A 21,414-nucleotide genomic window follows, 5' to 3' on the forward strand; every position below is an offset into this window, starting at 1 on the left:
TTTTTTTGTGGGCTAGAACTTTTGGTAATGTGATTTTCAGCAGATTTACCTGTTAGCTGTTCTAGTAATGATTTAAAGCTATTTCCTATTCTCTCTTGAATTGCTGCCGAATCTTCTGAAAATAAAGAAAAGTTATCAAATGGCTTATGCAAATAGTCAAATTATCTATCTGTATCTATCTATATCTATATATCTCTACATCAAGGGACAGATTTAGAAAAAAATACAATGAAAACAAGCAACCGCTGGAGAAGAAAAAGACTATCACAATAAAATAAAAAAACAGACTTAAATTTGCTGCCCTATGGGGGTTGAACTATACGGCGCTTGAGGTCACATCCAACCCCAAAAATGAAAAACAGAAACATATATTTGGTCACAATTAAGCAAAAAGCAAAGCAGTTCTTACAAAATCATTCAATATATTTCTCGGACCCACCCTATTCCTGTGAATCTTAATTAGTTTTAAACCTCTTCTAATGCTCTATTTTTAATGGCTGAAAATCACCCTGGAACCTTAAGTGAAGGGCGGTTAAGAAATCAAAAGAAGAAGAACAAGTGGAGAACAAGGACTGGCGCATGGTATGGACCACAAGGCTCACTGCAGGGATGCTGGACAAGAACTCCCATCTTTCCCGGCCATTGGCTGTGGTGGTTGGGGCCTATGGAAGCTAGAGGAGCCAGTGTTTATCCCATTTCTGATCTAAGAAAAAGCATTTGCCTGCTCTCAGGAGAGAGTACCTCCTTCAATTAGAGGCATTCTCCCACCTCTTCCATACAGTAGGGAATGGACACTCTGTGGCTGTCGAGATATTGCTGAACTACAACTCCCATTAGTTCAAAACATTGGTCATGCTGGCCAAGGCAGATGGGAGTTGGATTCCAAGATCTGGAGGGCCACACATTCCGTACTTCTGCCTTGCCAGACTGTAATTTTCATTTTTAACCTGAGTCAACGAAAGTACAGTGGTACCTCAGGTTAAGTACTTAATTCGTTCCGGAGGTCCGTACTTAACCTGAAACTGTTCTTAACCTGAAGCACCACTTCAGCTAATGGGGCCTCCTGCTGCCGCCGCGCCGCTGGGGCCCAATTTCTGTTCTTATCCTGAAGCAAAGTTCTTAACCTGAAGCACTATTTCTGCGTTAGCGGAGTCTGTAGCCTGAAGCGTATGTAACCTGAAGCGTATGTAACCAGAGGTACCACTGTATGGAGACAAGGCAGAAAATTCCAAAGAAAATGGTCAGAAGGCTCATAACCAGATGGCAAGCTGAGATTCATTGGGTTTTTTCAAATCTTAAGCATCAGGATTTTCTCTAGGATTTTTTCTTTTTTTTAAAAAAAACACTCAGAATTCCACAAGAAAAGCCTTTGGCATCAACAGCAGCTTGCAAGAGGCCAATATCTTCCAACCGATCTGAAAGAGCAGCACACCCATGTATGCCTCCCTCCCGCTTCAGCAGACACACCTAAATTGGCTGCTGGCCCCAGGAATTTCAAGACTTACCTAACCCAATAGTATCTAATTCATAAATTTCACTAACAAGGTGAAATAAGCTGGTCTGGCACTGGCAGCTCCCACTGTTGAAGAAACCAGCCATTCGGGAAGGTGGGGGGCCAAGGACCGGATACTAGGCGGGAAGAAAAAAAGGGGGGAAGAAAATTAAATATTGTACCTTTTGAATACAGGAGAAAAGCAGAGTTGGTTCCTGGTATGAGCTCATTAGCTCTCCAATTAAAGCACCATGCCGGCACGTCGGAAGAATCTCAACTCTTATGTCTCCTGGCATAATCACAAACTGTTTTAAAGAAATCAGGAACAGATTCTCTTAGCTGTACCTTAACTTTCTGCTCAAGGAACTGCTTTCCAGACTTCACTGCAGCATCCAGCTTCCGCAGCAGAGCTCTTATCATGTCGATCTTGGAGGAGACGCCATTTTCCGTGGTTTTCTCGGAGTTCTTTGGCTGGGCGCTGTGGCCAAGAGCTGGCAGGCCACTTATGAGCCGCAACATCAAAGATCGGATCTGCAACCATATGGTCTCTTCCTCCAAGGAGAGTTCCTTGTGTTCTTCAGAAATGCCCCTGTGAGAGAGAGAAAAGGAAGGAGGGAGAAGGGGAGAGGGTGTCCAAGAACTGAGACACAGAAGTACAAGCTCAAGCTTCCCTGCTCTATTTGCAAGCCCAATGCTGAGACACAATCTGATTGTGGATGAGCAAGCCGAACTGGTGTGCATCACCGAGATCTAGGTAGACCTGATTTGACTCAGTTGTGCCTGCCCCGGTTCTTGGTGCAACATCAATTCAGACTGGAGGGGTGGTGGTGTAGTGTTGCTGTAGTCCGTAGAAGTGCACTCACTACCATCAGAAAACCCTTCTCTCTTGGAGCGGGACAGGAGAGCCGACATCTGGTGTTATATTACTGTAATGCGCTCTACGTGGGGCTGCTGTGGCTTGGAAGCTCCAGCTGCTGCAGAATGCTGCAGCCACATTGCTGATGGAAGTTTCTGGCTGAGAACATGTGACACCATTGTTAAAACAGCTGCCCTGGCTATCCATCTGCTACCGAGCCGGGTTCAAGGTTCTTGTATTGATTTACAAAGTCCTGAACAACTTGGGTCCAGGATACCTCAGGTGTTGCCTGAAACCTTATATTCCAGCTTCTTCTGCAACAATGTCTTTGGTCATTCCCCAAGTTGGTGAAGCTCATTTGACAACAACAAGAAATCAAGCCTGTGCAGTATATCCCCTACAAGGATCTGTTGATTATTAGTTTTAATTTCTCTTTGCTTTTAGCTTGTTTTTAACTTTTTATGACTTTATTGTATAGTTTTCTATTTTTATGTTGTAAACTGCTGTGATATATTTTAAAGGTGCAGCAGTAAATAAATATTTTTAGAAATAAAGACAAAAAATATGAAAAAGCAATGGTAAACAGTGCAGGGATTATTGGGGAGGCCATACAGTAGTGGGGAAGATTCTATTCACCCGAAGACTGGACGTCCTTGTGGAAAAGCTCCTCCAAGGGCCACCAGCCAGTTGTGGGCAGGGCCAGAGCCAAAAGTGGGAAAAGCAATGGATGCCGCTCCTACGCTTTGTACAATAGGCTATATCCCAGATGTGCAAAAGTTTTCTCCATCCAGCAAGCAAGAGGCATTATCACAGTTTAATGACCCATTCCAGCCAGACAAAAGCACTTGAGGAGAGCGTGGAGAAGGGCCAGTGAGGGATGTGGCCTGGGGGAATCTCAAGGACCAGACAGAGTTAAAGCACATTCAAGTGCTGGCTAAATGTTACATAACTGGAAGACACAAGATCTACCCACCCGGGAAGAATGGCAGATGAAGGTGATGGACTACATGGAACTGGCGGAAATGACTGGCAGAATCCGAGACCAGGGAGAAGAGTCGGTGGAGGAAGATTGGAAGAAATTTAAAGACTATTTACAGAAACATTGTAAAATTAATGAATGTTAGAAGGATGTTGGAATGTTATGTGGCTTAGCAGAAATGATACAAAGGATTTGGGAAAAACTGACTGTTAATTGGTGAAAGGAGGGAAAGTAAAGCTACATTATATTAAGATAAATTACAGGACTAAAATTTGAAAAGATGGAAAGGATTTGCTGAAATAGATAATCAAACTAGAATACAAAAAAGGGAGGTGTGAGGAGGTCAAGGAAATAAGCTAATGAAAGATAAGTAAGGGGAAGATTTGTTGTAATTTTCTTTGTGTTTTTTTTGTTTAATGGATTTTATTTTTTTGTTTTTTTTATCTCATCCTTTTTTCTTTACTTATTGTGATGTGTTGTATTGTTTTCTGTTTAAAATGGTGTTTTTTACTCCTTTTTGTAACCCTTAAAACTTTAATAAATATTATTATTTTTTTAAAAAAAGTTACATAACTGTTTGCATAAATATAAAAGGGAAGACAATCCGTTTTTAGGTTGCAATTTAGTGGACAAATTCCTGAAATGTAGCCTTCGGATAATGACAACCACGGCAGCGGGTTTTTGTACCTACCTGTCTTTTGGGTCCCAATTAAACAAGACAGTGAGGTCTCGGTTGTCCCGCAGGTCATTCCAGGGAATGTCATCCTCTTCTGGACTGAGGCTCATGGACTTTATACTTTCTTCCAAACTCACTGATCTAGTTCATGAAAAGCAATACAGAAGTATTGGGTCAGGTGCTATTAGGATGAACTGAAGAGGATTTTGACCAGACTTCATTAGCACTCAGTCGGTGCAATGATGCACTCTTGAGCAGACTGACCCTGCTGTAAATAATGCAATGTTCTGTGCAAAAAATAATTCATCTTATGCTGCATTTTTCAACCTGAGAAAGTGATATAACAACTCCCACTCTTCAGCTGAGCTCAAGAGCACCAGGGTTCTCACATCTGAGTACTGTGCAACACTTTGGGTGGAAGACAGCGAATTCTGCTTCATCGAGAGATCACAGGCAGCCTGTCCCTCAACTGAGATGGCTAGCAGTGCTTCTCCAAGCTAACACCTCTCTCAGCTTTACCACCCCACAACCTGCCTGAGGGCCCCCCAGGATAAGCACTCAGAAGATTAGAAATCAACTCTTCCATACTCACATATTTGCTTCAAGTAAGAGGTCCAGTAACATCCGTTCTGTGCGGACTTGTGCAAAGTGAAGTGAGGAGTTTAGTCTGTTCCTGAAAGCAATGAATTCTGGGATCTTCTCAAATGCACCATATTTATAGGCTTGAATAATGTATTCTGAGGTCTAAGAAGGAACACAGGATGGCCTCAGCATTAATTAAGCAAGGAGCTACAGATTTTCTGCATCACAAGAAACGTATGACCTTGGGAGCAGCCCTCCCACTGCCTCTGCAGCACTAAAATGTTCTGGGCATGCGTCCCCTGCTCATGCAGAAATGCAAGAGACACACCCTTTGGAGAGATTCCGTGTGTTCTCTGAGGGGAAACTGGGGTACACATTTGGGGGTCCCTTTGCCACTTACATCTTTCTGGTTGGAGTGGAAAAACCTGAGTGCAAAGTTGCAGGATTGTGATGCGGCAGCATAGTGACCGAAGGCTGTGGCATAGCGTGTCAGCAAGTAACTGTAAGAGAAACAAAACCAAAACAGTAACCGTGAGAGGGCAGCTCTGCACCTCTGAAGAGGATCGAATTTGACAGGTGGACAGGGTTCCCACCTGCCAATTGCTTGATACCACAATTACCACCAACACCACACTACCCACCCGATGGTGTCGTGCTGTATGTGCTTGGCATCGAGGCTGGAGTAAAGCTCCACGACTGGTTCAAACGCCCCAAGCATGCAGTAGATCCGGATGAGCAACAATTTGAACTGAGCATTGGAGGGGCTGTGAGCCAGCCCTTCTTCTAGTAAAGTCAAGCAGTGCCAGGCAGCCGGCTCCTCACCTGGGAAAAGAACACCACACTCAAGCCTTGAACGAGAGAAAGGGGCAGGAAAGATGGCCAAGCAGGGATGAGAAACCCTCCTTTTGCTAGGATCCAAGAGCCACGGCCATGTCCCATGCTGGACATCTCACTGCTTCCCACAATATTATGATGATTTAATGTGTTTATATCCCACCTTTCTCCCAAGCTGGGATTCAAGGCACCTTACAACATTATCAAATACAAAGTAATAAACACAAAGTACTGTATTTTTTGCTCAATAAGACTCACTTTTTCCCTTCTAAAGAGTAAGGGGAAATGTGTGTGCGTCTTATGGAGCAAATGCAGGCTGCGCAGCTATCCCAGAAGCCAGAACAGCAAGAGGGATTGCTGCTTTCACTGCACAGCGATCCCTCTTGCTGTTCTGGCTTCTGAGATTCAGAATATTTTTTTTTCTTGTTTTCCTCCTCCAAAAACTAGGTGCGTCTTGTGGTCTGGTGCGTCTTATAGAGCGAAAAATACGGTAGTTAGAAACAGTACAACACATTTAGATGCAGCATTAAAGTGATGATTGCCCTAAAAAAAAGTCTGCACCTTCGTTTTCTAAGGCCTGTTTGAATAGGGAGGCTTTAGCCTAACTTCACGAGAAAAGGAACCCCACAATCGGGGAGCAGCCACAGAAAAAGCGCAAGTGACCAAAGGTCACACACAGTGAGCTTCAGGGTCAAGTAGGGATCTGAACCCTGGTCTCCCAGGTTTTAGTTCAAAACTCTAACTCAGGCTTCCTCAACCTCGGCCCTCTAGATGTTTTTGGCCTACAACTCCCATGATCCCTATCTAGCAGGACCAGTGGTCGGGGATGTTGGGAATTGTAGTCTCAAAACATCTGGAGGGCCAAGGTGGAGGAAGCTTGCTCTAACCACACTGGCTTTTGTTCATACGGCTGCAAACCAATGCTTGAGCCGTTGTGGGCTGAAATCTCTATTTGCATGCATGCAGTGGAGCATGTAAGGACATACCTGCCTCTAGCCAGATGTCAAGGAGCAAGTGAACAGCAAGCAGACAGTAGTAGTCGGAAAACTGCAACTCTGTTTTCAAACAAGATTTTCCTATGGAAAAACAAAGTCAAGCAATGTAACTGAAAAACTTGTGGGTCTAGAATTTTAAACAACACCTGGCTTACAAAAGGTATTGTTTAGCAAGTAGTTACAGTACTTCTTGCATATTTACACAGGAGTCTGCCCCACTGAATTCAATGGGACATAATCCAACAGTTAAGCGTGCCTAGCATTGCACCCTATGTGCCGTATTTAACTAAGTTTTACTTAAGAGTGGAGCTATTGAAACTAATGAACCCACCTTAGTCATGTTCAGTGGCTCTACTCTTGAGTAAAATTTAGTTGAATGCCAGCCAATTTCTTATTTCTGGAAATCAGCATAGACCTTTTACCTAAGATTTAACTAATAAACAGCTAAACCACATCTGCTTATAATCCTTCTCTGACTAAAGTAACTTTTTCAGTTTGTCAAAGCAAAATCCATTAAAAACCAAGCAAACCATGTAAGATATCTGATGCAGTTCCATCCCTGAAGATAAGTAGAAATCCATTGGACTCTACTCTAGAACTCCTCAGAGGAAGGATGAAATGCATCAGGGAGCTGAAGTAAGCCAATAGCAATGACATGGTAGGAGGCAGAGGAAATACCATATTTCTCATGTATAATTTTGGGGGACTAAAAATTAAGAAAATGGGAGGGGGGAGATTGCCCTTGTATAAGACGACCCCAATTATTTTACATTCTTTTATCATAAAAAAATGGAAAAGTACAGTAATTATTAGGATTTTCCCCAAGAACAGTGAAGTGGTCTGACATTTAGGCTAGATTCAAGCCCTCCTCACCAAAGTTCAGTCCGTGCCGATATCGTGACATCAAGTCCTGGATGGCTCCCAGTTTTTGGGCTTCGTCCATGGTGTGGTAGAGGCCGAGCAACCTTGTCAACTGCACGACACACAAGTGTTGCTGCAAAGCTTTGATGTTAGCTGGTAGTGCAAGTTTCTCTTCTGCTGGTGCAGACAGGGGGATGACCCCCAGCAACTGGTTGATGAACTGTCGGGGAGGGAAAAGGAAATGTTAGATTTGCAATACCTAGCAGGGATGGCAGAGAGATCCCATCAGTGCTGCTCCCCTTACCCCTGAACTGTTTCCATTCCTCCTGGCCATTATGAAAACTTTAAGAATTGGCACCCAAGTCTGTTTTTCTTCTTTCCTCCTCACCCCTTTTTCCTTTTGCATCTAGCACCAGCTGCCCTATGGGAGGGATTCTAATGAATCTGTATGTATTGATAATTGTGTTTTCTGGTTTTTAAAAATGCAGTTGAAAACTAGGGGAAAAGCTTGATCACAAAACAGTCTGTTCAATGTACCCCACAACTGGCCTGAACAACAAAATTTAAGGATGAACAGAAGGACCTTCTCCTCAAATAACGGATCACCTTTCTACTTCTTGCAGCTCGTCTACTGATTGCTCCAAATTTGGTTTGGATAATTTGCAGTTGTCTGCTTGGAGACGAAAAGTTTGGACTCTGGCTCACATGGAAAAGCTGACTAAACAGTTAGCAGAACTGAATGGAAAACGAATGGAAAGCTGTTTTGTAGAAACAGGGGATGCCTTTACATATCAGAAACTGATTCCGGCATGCAACGTCTGGCAATGCATGCCCAGTTATGGCAGGGTATATTTGGCTGCTCTTAATATATTATTCTTATGAGGGAAGGGTGTCATTTTTATTGCATGGGGTTTTCTTGCATTGTTATATTAGAAAACATTTACATTTTAAATGTTACTTGTAAGCTGCCTTGGAAAGATTTACATCCGTTGTTATAAATAAAGCTGCTGGTGGTCCTTGTATTTTTCATAATCTAAGCCTTGTAAACTGGGATTGGCTTTTAAAATTATTGTTTAAACCACCTAGGGAACTGCTGCAGCTGAAGAACAAGGCTAAAATGCGCTAAGAAGATAAATATGCAGCAGAAGTTTCAAAATGTATAAGCAGGTTGTATGTCTACGTCAGCCTTGTGCAATCTGGTGCCCATCAAGTGTTTTGGACTACACCTCCCATCAAAATACCTTGAGGGCACCAGGTTGCAAAAGCCTGGTTGAGAACAGAAAACACCTAAATTTTCCAGCTAGAAACTGTTCTGCACTGGGTTCTGCAGGGACATGGTGTAGGCTTGTTTGGTTAGGAACATTGTGAAGAAAGGGCAGAATTCTCAAATCCTTATCACCTATGAGAGCCTGGAGACAAACATTTTCAACGAATATACTTGAAATCGCTGCACAATATCACTTGTTCAAGGGCACCAATTGGGGAAAGCTGGCATTGTGGGGGAAGCATATGGCATCCTACTCTCCCCTCCCCCATGGATACAACGAAAGAAATCAATGAACAAACAAATAGTGAGATGAGTGGCATGTAGAGGCATGAACTAGGGAATCAGTGGCTATGTAGTGCCCTCTTCCCTTAAACACTGCCACCTTCTTGAGTCTCCCTGCAGTCCTAAGAGAAACACACTTTCAAAAAAAAAAACCTTATAAAAACTCACAATATTCAATTCAGCACCAGATCTCAGATTTCACTCTTAAGTGACAAAACCCTACACATGACGTTGCCTTGGAAAGCCAAAATTCCTGCCTTGGAAAGCCTGCATCAAGTGTGTGAGGGAGAGAAATTTTCGAGGAGTTACAGCGATGCTTTCCCTTCCGGTAAGGCTTTTAATTAAGGGACCATCAGCAGATATAAGGCAACAGGTTAGGATTTCAGGACAGGGTAGTCACCTTCCACCTGTGATCCTAGAAAGCTGCTGCCATCAATATTGGGCAATGGGGACTCCTGCTGAAGTGGTATAAGGCAGCAACATCTATCCTAATATTTTGAAGTAAGATTTGTTTTAATGTACTGGTGTTTACAACCTGCTTAGAAATGGCATCTGCTGGATTACACTCAATTGCTCAGTGACCTTTGGCGAGAGCCACATTGGAGCTAGCAAAAGAACAACAACAAAAACCCCCTCTTAACCTCCATAGTGCTGGGACCATAGTTCACAGCAGTTTTGTTTACAGCCTCTGACAGGCCAGGGTTTTTCTTTTTTTTCTTTTGCACATTTAACCCTCTAGCCACAGGGGCTAGAGAAGAACAATGAGTTGAGCACCAGGATTTCCAGCTGCTGAAATCACTCAGCACAGCTACTCCTGACAGCAAAGTCTCTTTTGAATATTGGGGCAGGGCCCTCGCTGCCCTGCACAGCATAGGAAGCAGAGGGAAACTAGAAAGAAAATAAAGCAGTAGATAAAAAAATAGATAAAACAGCATCTTTAGTCAGATTGCCTTGAGCTGGGGCAGGAGCCCACAGGCCTTCAAGTTTCTGCATAATCCCAAATTGCACCCAAAACGTTTTGCCTTAATTGTATATTTCAATCATTGGAACAAATAATACAATCATGGTGTACTGAAAAGAAAGGAAGAGAAAAGATCAGCAAACAAATGACCACCAAACTTACCTTTGTATATTGAGTTGGTGGGAGGAGATCTACAAACACCTTGAGATCAGTAAAGCAGCAGGGTTTGTCCCCAAATTGTTTGAAATATTGGAACATCAGCTCTTCTGGATCACCTTACAAGTATAAGAGCAGTGATTTAAGATGTTTTTCAGCAGTAAAACAGATAACTGTAGGGAAGTGACATATCTACACCTTAGCTTCTCTTACTGAACTGACATGACTCCCTGGTGTACTTTGAAATTTAATACAGTATTTAAGGCTATCATGCTGAATTAGGAAGCTAGGTGCCAAACAAAGATGATTCCAAATAACTGAAGGAAAATCAAGCATACAATTGAGAAGGCAACAGGTGAGGAATATAGCAAGTTGGAACAGAGAGGTTTCATTTTCCGAGTAAGGCTTACAATTTTAACTGAGTGTTTTCATTTTTAACATATCCTCTGTTGGCACACTCTCTTTAGCTTGGGGGTGTGAGAGATGGAGAGTTCTACAAGTGGGGAAGGGATGGAGCACAGCTTTCTTCTCTGCCCCCTGCCACCCTTTGCCTGCTATGCTTATACTGCTAGAGGTATGCCAGCCACAAACACTCTTTGTGGGGGTGGAGGGAGTGGAAATACAGGTTATGGTACACTATCCTCTTTCTGAACTCTGTTATCTTCTCTCTGAAAACCCTTGGCAAACGTGCCTCTACACACAGACATAAATACAACAATTTGGGCATACAACTAAGATGGGGAACTGCTTTTGTTAGATTCAGGTAGGTAGTCGTGCTGGTCTGACGCAGTAAAGGTAAAGGTGCCCCTGACCGTTAGGTCCAGTAGTGGATGACTCTAGGTGCAGCACTCATCTCACTCTATAGGCCGAGGGAGCCGGCGTTTGTCTGCAGACAGCTTCCGGGTCATGTGGCCAGCATGACTAAGCTGCTTCTGGCGAACCAGAGCACCGCACAGAAATACTGTTTACCTTCCCACCAGAGCAGTACCTATTTATCTACTTGCACTTAGCTGTGCTTTTGAACTGCTAGGTGGGCAGGAGCTGGGACCGAACCACGGGAGCTCACCCCGTCATGGGGATTCGAACCACCGACCTTCAGATCGGCAAGCCCTAGGCTCAGTGGTTTAGACCACAGCGCCACCCGCAGTAGAAATATATTTTAAAAATTTAAAAATAGTCCAGTAGCACCTTAGAGACCAACTAAGTTTGTTCTTGGTATGAGCTTTCGTGTGCATGCACACTTTTTCAGATACCTGAAGAAGGTGCTACTGGACTATTATTTTATCCTTTTGTTAGGCAAGCCAGTTCAAATAGTGGCCAATCTTTCAGAGGCCACATTTCACAGGTGGACAGGGCAGCCTACTGTCAACCACATGATGTCAAGTGATGTCAGGTGGAAGTGATTCTGCCTAAAAGCAGCAGGGCTTGCATTCAGTGACAAATTTAAAGTGTGCAGAATGCAAGCTGAGGCTCCAAAGGAACAATCAGGAGCATGTGGCTTGGAGTGCCCTCCTTATTGTCCCTTTCTAGCCCTCGCTTGCATTAGGTGCAGATCTGAGTAGAAGAGACTCCATTCAAAAGCAGCAAGGCTTGCACTCATAGCCAAACTTGAACAGTGCTGAATGCAAGCAGGGGCAACAAAGGAACACTCAAGAGTGCACTCAGATTTCCCATTGTCCCTTTGTATCCTCAGCTTAACCTGTCCTGCACCTGACGGTGGGCAAAGTGAAGCCCAAAACAGTTGCATGGGCCAAATTGAGAGGTTCACCATCACTGGAATATACCATTCCCTCTAATAGCAATCTCAGGTATTTGAGCATTTATAATTTTGGAAGTGATATGGGGCCAGTCAAAAGTACGGTGGTGGCTTTTGCACTCCAGAAACCAAAAACAAGGCAGTGGCTCCAGGTAATCCTAAGTTTCTTAACTAAATGAAAAAAAAAACAGTTTTAAAAAACAATCAGAAACTGCATGACAGGAGCCTGTGAGCTTACAAATTGTTGGTGGCAACTGAGCATAGAGAGAGACAGACAATGGAGGGAGGAGAAAATGCAAATGGCCATAGTTCAGTGGTGGAGCATGTGCTTTGCATGCAGAAGGTCCCAGGTTTAATCCCCGACATCTCCAGGCAAGGCTGGGCATGTCACCAGTCTGATGAAACCTAGAGGAGCAACCGCCTGTCACTGCAGACAAGAGTGAGCAATATGGACCAATAGTATAAGGCAGCTCCCTATGTTCCTAAAAAGGGATGCGGGTGGCGCTGTGGGTTAAACCACAGAGCCTAGGACTTGCTGATCAGAAGGTCGGCAGTTTAAATCCCCACGACGGGGTGAGCTCCCGTTGCTAGGTCCCTGCTCCTGCCCACCTAGCAGTTCAAAAGCATGTCAAAGTGCAAGTAGATAAATAGGTACTGCTCCAGCAGGAAGGTAAACGGCGTTTCCGTGCGCTGCTCTGGTTCGCCAGAAGCGGCTTAGTCATGCTGGTCACTTGACCCGGAAGCTGTATGCTGGCTCCCTCGGCCAGTAAAGCGAGATGAGCGCTGCAACCCCAGAGTCGGTCACGACTGGACCTCATGGTCAGGGGTCCCTTTACCTTTACCCTATGTTCCTAAAAAGGGCTCAAAGAAATCAGGAAGGCAGTGGAACTCAAGCCTGTAGTTTGAGACACTGAATAGTTGTGAACCATCCATACAATCCTCCCAAAAGAAAAGGGGGGGGCAAAGAAAAAGGAGGAATTTGACTTGTTCAAGCAACCAACAAATAAAGTAAATGTCATAGCAAATATCTGGTGTATGTGTGGGGAGTTTGAGGGAAGGATTCCTTGTCCATCTCTGAACTGTATGCCTCCCACCCCACTATAAAGCTATGAGATCTTTGAGGCAGGTGGGACAGCAAAAGGCCTTGGAGTTGGGGGAGAGAAGTATTCTTATCCCTTCCCTACTCCTGAAACTCATCCCCCACCTAAGTCAAGAGTCCTGAACAATACTAAAGGTTCCAGGCTATATTAGTGGGTGTGGTCACACTGCAACATCTTGTTGCAGATCCCTGCTTGCTTCTTTTTAAAAGGACATGAACTCCCAACTATCTGCCCAGTAAATTTCCATTTAGATTTTTAACTTTTAAAAAAAAGCAGCAGGGATGCAAATACATCTCACTTGACAATTTGTGAAGAATGTGCTGCACGAACTATTTCTCCAACTACTGAAGGGATTCTACTTCACTCTCAGCAGGGAGACAACTCTTAAAGCACTAATAATACACACACACAAAGCTAGTTTTAGCGTTCCTTGTGCTGCAGCAATTCTTGAGGCTCCAGTGTGTTACCATCTAAATATTTACCATTCACAAGCTGCCTCTCCACGCCAAGGATTAAAATAGAAGACAAACAATCCTCTCCCCAAAGCATGGGTGGATTTCTGCAATTCTTGTGCAGAGTTTACATCAGCTGTGGCAATCCCAGGACGGAGCCCTGGTTCTACTTTCACACCCTCTCCCCGTGAGACTCAATTTGGCATCCCATTAGTGGCCCTTACCCAATTTGTGTTCTTCACTGCAGCCTCTGTGCCGCAAGCGCCTGATCAGCTCCAGTCGGGCGAGGAAAGGTCCCCGGAGTGGCCGGGCGCTGTTGGCTTCTTGTGTTATCCTCTGCTCTATGAAAGCCATGGCTTGCTCTGTGCTGTGATGCACTTCGCCTTCGAGAGAGCTGTGCACAAAAAGGAAGTATGAGTTCCAGTGCCTCCAAACAGCCTTTTTGTGAAATTCTGATCAAGGAATGGGACACTGCATTGCTGCTACCCTGCCCACCGGAGCCTAGTATGTAACATGTAAAAAACATGACTTTTTAGGATGAGAATGGGCAACTGCTGGTCCAGGGGCTCAATACCACTCATGGCAGCTTCCTGCCTCCCAGAATAGCTCCAATTCAAAGCCCCCACTTCCTTAACCGCCCCCCCCCATTCTTTACCATATTTCTCCCTGCACAAGCCAAGGGCCCTTTAACCCAGGGATGAGGAAATTATGGCCATCAAGATGTTCTTGGGACTCCAACTTCTATAAGCCCTTGCAGCCAGCATGACCAATGGGCAGGCATGTTGGGAGCTGAAAGCCCAACAACATCCAGAGAGCTGCAGGTTTCTCATCCCTGTTTTAAACCCTCCTCCGCATCTGAAGAGCAGTGAAGGCTTGACCAGAGCCCTCCTCTTATTTTGACCTCAAAGCGTTCATAAGCCAAGAGACAGCTGGAGCAACCAGCTGGGTGTATAGTAAGGTGAAGACAGTGACAAACCTTTGGCTGATGCTGAAACCAGAACTTTGCCTACATCCCAGCTGGCATGCAGAGGAGTGTCTGTGACACTCATTAAAAGGAAGAAATGAAAAGATTCTGTCTGAACCCATGTCCATGTGGGAGTTTAGGGGTAAAGCTCCAAGCACCTTCTTTAGGAGAGGAATGTTATGACTTACAAAGGAGAGAGCTTTTGGTATTGACGCCCCAACTTTAAAATACCTTCTTGAAGGGGATCTATCCGGCACCAGCATCACATTATTTTTGGTGAAAGGTTAAGACTTTATTTGCCAAGGTATCTCAGAAGCAAAGTGCAGACTGACGCCTTTTTGTTTCTTGGTTTAAAATTTGTTACTTATATTTTATTTACTTGTGTTGCTATTATTATCATTGTGTAATCTTGTTTCGATGCTGTGTGGATTGTTCCCACTGATGAAAGGCAGGTTCTGTTTTCTTGTTACCTCAAACCAATTTTGGTTTGAATGAACGAACAAACGAATATTGCTAGTCTTTCAGTGTCTGCCAAAAACTGATTAAAAATTAGGTAGCCTAAGAGGAAAGGAAAGCTGGTGCCTATGATGTCACTGGCAGGGTTCACATGTAACACCACACCATGTTTTAATAAACTAGGGGTATTAGACCATGCTTTATTTGATTGTCCAAACCTAGTCAGGAGCTTAATTATGATTTGTCAACCACAAACTGATCACACTTGTAAACCATAATTTGTTGTTTCTTATAAACCTTGGGTTTGTGTCAGCCATGGCTGAGTGTTACATGCAAACCCAGTACTCATTTTGGATCAAGATCTGAACTACTAAAGTATTCAAGAAGGTAGAAGTGTCTCATGCCCCTGGCTAGGAGAGATGAGTAGAAACATCTGAATTTTTACACGTACGACTTCACATGAGTTGATGCACTGGGCACTCATTTGGTCCTTTCAAGACTTTTCTTCCTAGATGACATAGGATCCAGACGCAGGCAAAAGCTGGTGCTGTGGTTTGGGAGTAACGAACTAACAGCCAAGTGTACTAAGGAAATGAGCTCCTATTTCTCTACTCTCAAAAGCCCCCTTACTATGCAAATATTTCAATTAAAAAGAGACACACACTCAAAGCCCTCAAAAGAGAGTAAGACACTCACTGCTCTCCTTCAGCTGGGGGAGTCCAGGCTGCGTCAATCAGTTGAAAGATGGAATCGAAATAGATCATATAAAACTGCCAATCATCTGGGCTAAAACAGAAAAGAGGCAAGCAGAAGAACTGAGCACAGTGTAAAACAACTTCTCTCTCTCTCTCTTTTTCATGTGACGGAAGGCAAAACGCCCGCATCTGGGGTAAAAGTGTCCTGAGATTCACTAGTATTCTCCTAGCAAGGAAGATAAGAACAGCTTCATGTCTGTTGCCTTTCATGTCTTAAAGAAAAGGCAACTTAAGATAAGCATCCCTAACAAAAAAAATGCACCAGTGAAAATATTGAGCCTTTAGTGTCACTAGCCTAGTCTTTAGGAATACTCTGCCAACAGAGGCCTTCTCTTTCAACACCTAACAGATGGGGGGGGGGGTCAACAGTAAAAGTAACTTAATTAAACAGTCAAACAACTTTTCCTATAAATTAAATGACAAACAAACTAGTTCTTGTATTTGTCAACCACCACAGTACCTCTCTATTCACAAGCCAGGCTTTTGAGAGGTGAGTGAAGGCTGACTTCTTGCAAAGCACTTGAGGAGAACAATGACCATGTTTTTCCTTATTGATCTCCCTGTGTGAAAGAGCTAGACCCTTTTGATATTTTTAGTGGAAGCTAAACATTCAGAGGGAAGCTATCTCCCTCCCACTTGTCCCCAGACTCTCCCACAGCTATGGTCTGGGAGGAATGCTTATCTCAAAGAGGTGAGTTAAAATCTCATAATTTACTATATTTTAGATACCACTGTATCTGATGACAGGGCAGAGCAGGGGGGACACTGAAACCTGTTCTTATCCATTATAAAAGTCAGGATGCTGAGCTCCCTTACACCAAGTCAGACCAATTTATTTGTTACATTTATACACCACCTTTCCTCCAAGAAGCTCACAGTGGTGAACATAGTTCTCCTCCTCCACATTTTATCATCACAACAACCCTGTGAGGTAGGTTAGGCTCAGAGTGAGTGGTCCAAGGTTACCCAGTGAGGTTATTGGCTGAGTGGAGGATTTGAGGCCCTAGTCTGACACTCTAACCACTGCACCACACTGGCCTATACAGCTCAGTACAGTGGTACCTCGGGTTACATACGCTTCAGGTTACAGACTCCGCTAACCCAGGAATAGTGCTTCAGGTTAAGAACTTTGCTTCAGGATGAGAACAGAAATCGTGCTCCGGCGGCACAGCAGCAGCAGGAGGCCCCATTAGCTAAAGTGGTGCTTCAGGTTAAGAACAGTTTCAGGTTAAGAACGGACCTCCAGAACGAATTAAGTACTTAACCCGAGGTACCACTGTATTCTACACTGACTGGCAGCAGTTCTCCAGGGTTTCAAACAGGGAGACTTCCCCAGACCTTTCATATGCAAAGTAAGTGCTCTACCACTGAACTAGACTTTCTCTCAAGGTTCCCATTGCTACTTGCTCTTTAAAAAACTAAAACTTCCTTTTTGTTGACCTTAGGAGGGAAGGCAAGTTTTCCAAACTGCCCCCAAATCTATCAAAGTCTCTGGCGGCTCTTGTTGTAACTGAAAGTGCTGCTTTCAGCCAGTGGAAGTAGGGTGGATCCAATCAAGCCTGTTTAATAGGACAAGCATCCCATCCCCTCACATCCTGGCTGGATGGGGGTGGAAATATAAACAGATTTAGGCTCTTAAATTAGGAGGAACAAGAAGATATTCCTTTGGGCTTGTCACAAACTACTTGCTTATTTGCCTTGGGAATATGATGGTGCAGTAGTGGCGATGGAGGAGATAATACCTTTTGCTTCAGTTCGGTTAAGGACCAAAAACAAACAAACAAACAAAACAAAACAAAACAAAACAAAACAAAACAAAACAAAACAAAACAAAAAAAGGAGCTGAAACTCCCACTCACTTTTTCAACAGAAGTTTCCTGGAGAGTGCGTTGCATTCTGGCCACTTGCCCAGCTTTTTGTACATCTCCATGCACTTGTTCTCTCTGCTCTGGAGCTCACTGGTTAACTTCTCTAAATGGAACAAAAAGAGTCATAAATTCACAAAGTCTTAATCGCAAAAGCAATCTCTCCCCCTGCCCCCAAACAGATAAGGCCACAGGCAGGCTAGAAACATAAAAGAAACTTAGATGGGCTTACTCGGAAGGCTGTTTTACTTTACCAAATAATGCAAAATGCCTGGAGTAGGGTGGGCAGGAGAGAACTTCACATATGCACATGAAACAATGCTGTGGGCAGAGAGTCTGTGAGATAACATAGTGAAAGTTAAACGGCTGGCAATCCTTTGTGCAACGGATTACAAGTGCCCAAACTATGTGCAGAGCAGTGCTTTGCTGTAACATGGAGTAAATGTCCATGTTCTTCATTTGACAAGAGTCTACATATTTATTTAAATGTTCACAATAAATACAAAACATGACCTACTGTGTTGTGTTTATATTGCTCGATTTCAAAGCCATACGGTTTTGTCTGTAGTTTGCTCTAATCAGCATAAATTGCGTATGCTGAAAAGAAAGCATTAACTCTGCTTATTTAACGGAGGGTCATAGATTCAATTAAGAGATTATCACTAGAGATTTATCGCGCCCACATAATGTGCATCAGGCTACTTTGAAGGAATACATCACATAACTGATTTGAAATGTATATGGAAGTCTGGTTTGACTTTAAAAAATCATTTTTTATTTTTGCTAGGCAAAAAGCCTTATCCGGTTCAGCATCTAGGTAACAAGAAAGCCTACAACGGGACATGACAGCAGCAATCACCACCTGCTGTTTCAACCCCATCAACTGGTATTTAGAGGGACGCTGCCTCCAAATAAGGAAGCTGCGCCTTTGTCTACAAACCACTGAGACTTGCCAGTTGTCAAATTTGAAAAAGAGATACACTACCTCCTAATTTTCCTCTCACAACATCCAGAGCTTCCTGGTATTTCTCCAGGCGTTCTAGAATCATGTAGTAAAGCTCAACCTGTGGAAGTTAAGAGAAACAGGATGCAACTGAAACAAGAGGCAGTGAGGTTACCACCAGAAGCAACTGTCTTTTTAAAGAGAGCATATTCAAGTGGAGTGAAAAATCTATGCTACCCAACAAATTGGAGGAAAACTAATAATTTATCTTTAGCATTACCCCTCTAACCCTTTCTTCTATCTTATTCTTATCCACCTATTAACTTTCAACTTGTTTGTATTGCTACATTTTGATAGGCTGGCCTTGCAAAGATAGTGGCCCACTAGTGGTTGAAATGCCTCCTTGCTCCAAAACCCAAAGCCTCTGGAAGACAAATTGCCAAATAAAGAGGTGGGCGGAAACACAGGGCAAATCTGAGGAACTGAAAACAAAACTCCACATTCTGCACTGTTTCTTACTCTTTTAAGAGGGTTGCCACTCTGGTCAACAGAAAAAGCAGCTGGGACTCACACCTGATCAGCAGTCATCTCTCTGCATAGGGTTTGCAGGGAAAGACAGAAAGGCTTTTGTATCAAAAGCCAATTCATTTGATCCAGTTATGGGCCCCTTGAAACTACTCAGATCTTCTCTGCCGCGTACCCAGGCCACCAGCACTTTTACAGATATCCAGATTATCCTGGCAAGGTTGAAAAGAGCTGTAACCAAGAGTGTGGAGTCCCATCAAGTTTTGGAGAAGGATTAATCCAAATCTGGGGCATGTTCAAGTACCCCTTAATTTCTACCTTAGCAATGTGCCTCTTCTAAACCACACCTTCCATTAGCTTGTAACATGCAAAATAAACTATCAAAAACCTAGCTGTAATAATTCAGTGATAGCAGAAGCTGAATTAATTACATCAACAATTATTATTTTTTAAAAAATATATCTTACTTCTGCCTCAGCTTCAATTTTTTCTTCCTTCACCATTTTTTCTACCATTCTTTCAGCTAGAGGCAAAAACATGGTTTTTGAGAGATTTTCATCCTGTGCAGATATAGACTGAAAAAGAAGAACACATAGAGCTGCCTTATACAGAATCAACCATTGTTTCATCTAGCATGGTACTTTCCACTCTGACTGGCAACCATTCTTTCCTAGCTCAGCTACTGGAGATAACAGAGGCTGAACGGATGACTCTCTGTGGGCAAAACATATGCTCTGCGCTCTCAACTTTGGGCCCAGTCAAAAGTTTTCAGCTGCTGTGAATGTTCCGATAAACAAGTGAACATTCTGGCCAACTTAGGAAAAATTAGTTGAAAGTTCTGCTCAGTAAACATGCTCCTCTCACCCACAAAGAAATAGTGTTGATTATGTTCTGGGATTGCATCACACAAAAAATGAAGAAAATGCATTGCTAAGTTACCGTATTTTTCGCTCTATAAGACACACTTTTCCCCTCCTAAAAAGTAAGGGGAAAGGTGTGCGCGTCTTATGGAGTGAATGCAGGCTCCATGGCTTCGCGTTGCTTTTGCTGAAGCCAGGAGAGCAAGAGGGATTGATCTCTCTTGCTCTCCTGGCTTTGCATCGCTGGAGAGGCTTTCCCTCTCCGCGCAGCGCCCCTTCAGCGAAGCGGGAGGAGAAATGGAAGGGGCTCCGTTTCTCCTGCCGCTTCGCTGAAGAGGTGCTGCGCGGAGAGGGAGAGAATATTTTTTTCTTGTTCTCCTCCTCTAAAACTAGGTGTGAATTATGGTCAGGTGCGTCTTCTAGAGCGAAAAATATGGTAGTTGAAATGAACTAGTAATGCAGTGTGCCAGTTCTCTTGTTGATTTCAGACAGACTGCAAAAGGATTCTGCCAATGGCCTTTGATAGGCTATTGCTTGGCTGAACTCCAGATTTACACCAATAGTCAATCTCAAGTAACAACCTCAGAACTCATTTAGGAGAACAATTATAGACTGAAGCGAGAGAGGCGAGCTGTGAGCTCATCTCAATCCCTCTCATACCCTGGGGGAACAGATTATATTCAGTTGCTACAATCATACTTGGAGTGGAGGAGTGATCCATCTATGACCTGAGGGAGTATCGAAGGGCATCTGGTTAAGACTTCTCGAATTCTCTGTTATCTCACAACATGCCCCATCTAAGATGACAAACTTCCAGTTCCAACCTGCAAACAAGCTCTGTGATAAGCGTAGCCAATGTAGTGCCCTCCAGATGTTTTGGGGCCTCCCATCAGTCTCAGTCAGCATGGCCAGTGGCTATGGGAGTTGGGAGTAAAACAACATCTGGAGTGCACCACATTGGCTACTCTGCTTTACAACGCTTACAGTATACTGGCAATGTGTGATGCACTTGCAGTACAGAGTCTACCCTCAAAACGTACTGAGCATCTTCACACAGAAAATAAAACAGAAAAAAGGGCAGATTATTTCCAAGGAAATGTTATCTCCCTTGAGACACTGTACCCACCTGCATAATTAAGCTCATCACAGACCAAAAATAGTAAGGGTTTTTGGGAACAATCTTATAAAGTGCCATTCCAGCCTGAAAAAGAAGGAGGTATAAATAAATCATTCCTGAATGCTTGATTCATTATACTTCAGCCTGTGGTAAAGGAGACCCACCGAAAGTTCTTATTAGAAACACCTGAGAGAGGAATGGTTTCGGTTTGACGACCCATGGACTACTTTACTTGTCTTTGAATTCTTGTACCATTGTGTTAAATGCAAGACTCATTTGCTCAAACCTGTTAACCACAACAGGAAACTGTTCCTTTTCACAAACCAGAACCCATCAAAATATGTTCCAAGTAAACTGGCAGTATTTCAGGAGTTCCTTAATGAGAAGATCAGTAGCGGTGGACAAGTTTCCCGAACAACAGCTTCCCCACAATAACGAATTCTGGATTCAATTTTGCTGATAATGGCACTCAACACATAACTAGATCAGCGTATTTAATATAGGTGTTTCTCTCTTCACCCTCCCTCCCTCTCATAGTCAGGTGCGGATACACTAAAGTCAACCAGGACCTCTGCTTACCTGCATTTTGCACATTTGCAAAGCCTGATATTACAAGATGATTATACCCTTTGAGTTAAGTGTGCATACATTGATATGAATGCATCTGTTAGCAAGGCACA

The 21,414-nt window shown here is 43.5% G+C and overlaps 1 protein-coding gene and 1 long non-coding RNA gene across 5 annotated transcripts in view; one reads left to right on the top strand and one right to left on the bottom strand.

The window, feature by feature from the left end:
• Window positions 1–21,414, bottom strand: part of NAA25 (N-alpha-acetyltransferase 25, NatB auxiliary subunit) — a 35,912-nt gene that overhangs the window by 2,582 nt on the left and 11,916 nt on the right. For 2 of the 4 annotated variants that reach the window (XM_083629336.1, XM_083629338.1), the window contains exons 5-20: window positions 20,744–20,818; window positions 19,225–19,332; window positions 18,275–18,353; window positions 17,284–17,395; window positions 15,366–15,455; window positions 13,474–13,643; window positions 9,948–10,060; window positions 7,288–7,495; window positions 6,406–6,495; window positions 5,227–5,407; window positions 4,986–5,085; window positions 4,596–4,747; window positions 4,019–4,144; window positions 1,838–2,081; window positions 1,506–1,629; window positions 50–115 (exon numbers count right to left, since the gene is read on the bottom strand). In XM_083629336.1, coding sequence (XP_083485462.1) covers window positions 50–115; window positions 1,506–1,629; window positions 1,838–2,081; window positions 4,019–4,144; window positions 4,596–4,747; window positions 4,986–5,085; window positions 5,227–5,407; window positions 6,406–6,495; window positions 7,288–7,495; window positions 9,948–10,060; window positions 13,474–13,643; window positions 15,366–15,455; window positions 17,284–17,395; window positions 18,275–18,353; window positions 19,225–19,332; window positions 20,744–20,818 — 2,038 coding nt within the window. The remainder of the gene's footprint in view (window positions 1–49; window positions 116–1,505; window positions 1,630–1,837; window positions 2,082–4,018; window positions 4,145–4,595; window positions 4,748–4,985; window positions 5,086–5,226; window positions 5,408–6,405; window positions 6,496–7,287; window positions 7,496–9,947; window positions 10,061–13,473; window positions 13,644–15,365; window positions 15,456–17,283; window positions 17,396–18,274; window positions 18,354–19,224; window positions 19,333–20,743; window positions 20,819–21,414) is intronic. The other 2 variants (XM_083629337.1, XM_083629339.1) reach the window with 1 other exon arrangement.
• LOC310769955 lies at window positions 111–1,331 on the top strand. Its single transcript, XR_014551888.1, has 2 exons — window positions 111–969; window positions 1,214–1,331. It is a non-coding gene; the product is annotated as an uncharacterized lncRNA (long non-coding RNA).

Source organism: Podarcis filfolensis (genome assembly GCF_964270895.1).
Source record: "Podarcis filfolensis genome assembly, chromosome: 8".
Lineage (NCBI taxonomy): Eukaryota > Metazoa > Chordata > Lepidosauria > Squamata > Lacertidae > Podarcis > Podarcis filfolensis.